The following is a 2,250-nucleotide window of genomic DNA, read 5'->3' as shown; positions in this document are numbered from 1 at the left end:
TTCATATTACGGACAGACCACAAACCACTCATAACACTATTTGGTGAACACAAAGGTATTCCCAAGATGTATGAAAACAGACTGCAACGTTGGGCAGCATATCTGTCGGGATTCAACTACACCATAGAACACATAAAAGGCAAGAACAACATGATAGCTGACTACTTTTCAAGGGTGCCTTTGAAGTGCACAGAGGAAACTGAGGATGAACAAGTAAGTTATGTGAACTATACTACTAACAAGAGTGATTGGCCAATAAATAACGAATTAATCAGGAAAACAACAAAACATGATGCTTATTTGCAAACAGTGATAGAATGTGTGGTTAATAATAGATGGAATAAGAATATGGATGAACTAATGAAACACTTCTTTCATAGGCGAGAAGAATTATTCTTCGATAGAGGCATACTCATGTGGGGCCTCAGAATAGTCATCCCGGAAGTCTTAAGACAACAACTACTGCAAGAATTGCACGTGGGACATTTTGGCATTGTAAAAATGAAAAACAAGGCAAGATCTTATATTTGGTGGCCAAACATCGATAAAGATATAGAAAATATGGCAAAGTCATGCATACCATGTTTAAGCAACAAAGTAGCACCCCCAAAAGCGCATTTAACACCATGGCCTTTAGAAACAAAAGTATGGAACAGGATCCACATCGACTTTTGTGGACCAATAAGAAACAAGATGTTCCTAATTATAATTGACGCATACTCCAAATGGTTGGAGTGCATAGAAATGAAGACGATGACGACAGAAGAAACGATTGAGAAGATGCGGGAAGTGGTGGCCAGATATGGTTTACCGAACGTTTTAGTTAGTGACAACGGCAGACAATTGGTGAGCGATAAGTTCGAAGAGTTTTTAAGGAGTAATGGAATACAACATATAACATCCCCGCCCGGAAACAGCCAAAGTAATGGCTTGGCAGAAAACGCAGTAAAAACATTCAAGAATAAAATGAAGACGTTACTAGCAGAAGAAAAGAACAACAGTGTATCTCTATCAACTTTGGTAGCAACATTTTTAATGGACTATAGAACGACGACACACCAGACGACGGGAGTGACACCAGCCTCACTGATGTTCAACAGGGAAACAAGAAATAAGCTGACGATACTGTCGGAAGACGGGGAGTCAAATGAACAATTACAAATAGTAGACAACATGCAAAAAGCAGCAAGGCAGCAAGAGAAGAATTACGGGGGCAGATACAGGAAGTTTGACAGAGGCGACAATGTTATGGTAAGAGATTATCGTAAGGTTAATGTTAAGAGTTGGGTCAAGGCTGTGATACATAGGAAAATTGGCAAGTCAGTATATTTGTGTTGTTTGGAAAGCGGAGAAACGTGGAAGAGACATGTGAACCAGATATGGAAACGCCAAAACAACGGAAGAAGAGACTGGGGTGAGAGAGAGTCAGGTGATGCAGAATCCAGGAATGACATAACTAATGCAGTTAGTAAAATTGCATTAAAGCCACAAGAACCGACATCGGCACCCACACCGAGCGTGGAGGTTATAAAGATCGCACCAACATTGGTGAATGTAAACAATGGTACAGTAGCACGTAGCCATGACTTGAGTAATGCTGTGTTTGACACACTTGTTGTAAGTAATAATGTTTGTACACCAGGTAATAACACAGTTGCAAACACAAATGAGACTGTAATAGCGGATAGTATAGGTGATAAGGACATATCTCGCATAGCAAAGGTTAGGTCAAATAATGTAAATATTTGTTGTAGGAAACGAGAGGACAAGGTAGACACAGAAGATGCAGAGGGAACTGGTGACAAGGGGAAGAAATTGATATCTAGACCGCAACGTGACAAAAGACTGCCACGCAGGTTGAGGGATTACGTAATGGAACTGGTTTGATCAATGCCACTACAAAGTTGGCATTTTCAAATCCTATGTAGTAATCAGTTAACGGCACAGGACCTTAAGCGGTTGCGCCATTGCCACCAGGTCTCTAGCATCGCAAGGTTTTGCTCTTAGTGGTTTGAAATTGTATAAAGTGTTGTTAAGATTTAAAGGATGTAAAAAGACGAATGTTTATTGCTATTGGATGTTACAGTAACAGGTGCACACCCGGTTAAGCGTTTGAAACTACAGATGTTTGAACACTTAAGGAAGGAGGTGTGGTGTGTTGGCAACAATGTAAAAACGTAGCTGCATCAGCGGAAGTGGTCACGTGGCACCGGCAGCCAAGGACGAGGACTCGTCCTTGCGCAGAGGCAG

The 2,250-nt window shown here is 41.0% G+C and overlaps 1 protein-coding gene across 1 annotated transcript; it reads left to right on the top strand.

Moving 5' to 3' along the window:
- Positions 1–128: 128 nt before the first annotated feature.
- LOC108916779 (uncharacterized protein K02A2.6) lies at positions 129–2,239 on the top strand. Its single transcript, XM_018723077.2, has 2 exons — positions 129–213; positions 381–2,239. The coding sequence occupies exons 1-2, from the start codon at positions 206–208 to the stop codon at positions 1,885–1,887; spliced, it is 1,515 nt and encodes a 504-aa protein (XP_018578593.1). The 5' UTR covers positions 129–205; the 3' UTR covers positions 1,888–2,239.
- The last annotated feature ends 11 nt before the right edge of the window (positions 2,240–2,250 follow it).

The sequence above is a fragment of the Anoplophora glabripennis genome, unplaced genomic scaffold (genome assembly GCF_000390285.2).
Source record: "Anoplophora glabripennis isolate ALB-LARVAE unplaced genomic scaffold, Agla_2.0 scaffold7983, whole genome shotgun sequence".
In the NCBI taxonomy this organism is placed as follows: Eukaryota; Metazoa; Arthropoda; class Insecta; order Coleoptera; family Cerambycidae; genus Anoplophora; species Anoplophora glabripennis.
This window is presented reverse-complemented; position numbering and strand designations above follow the sequence as displayed.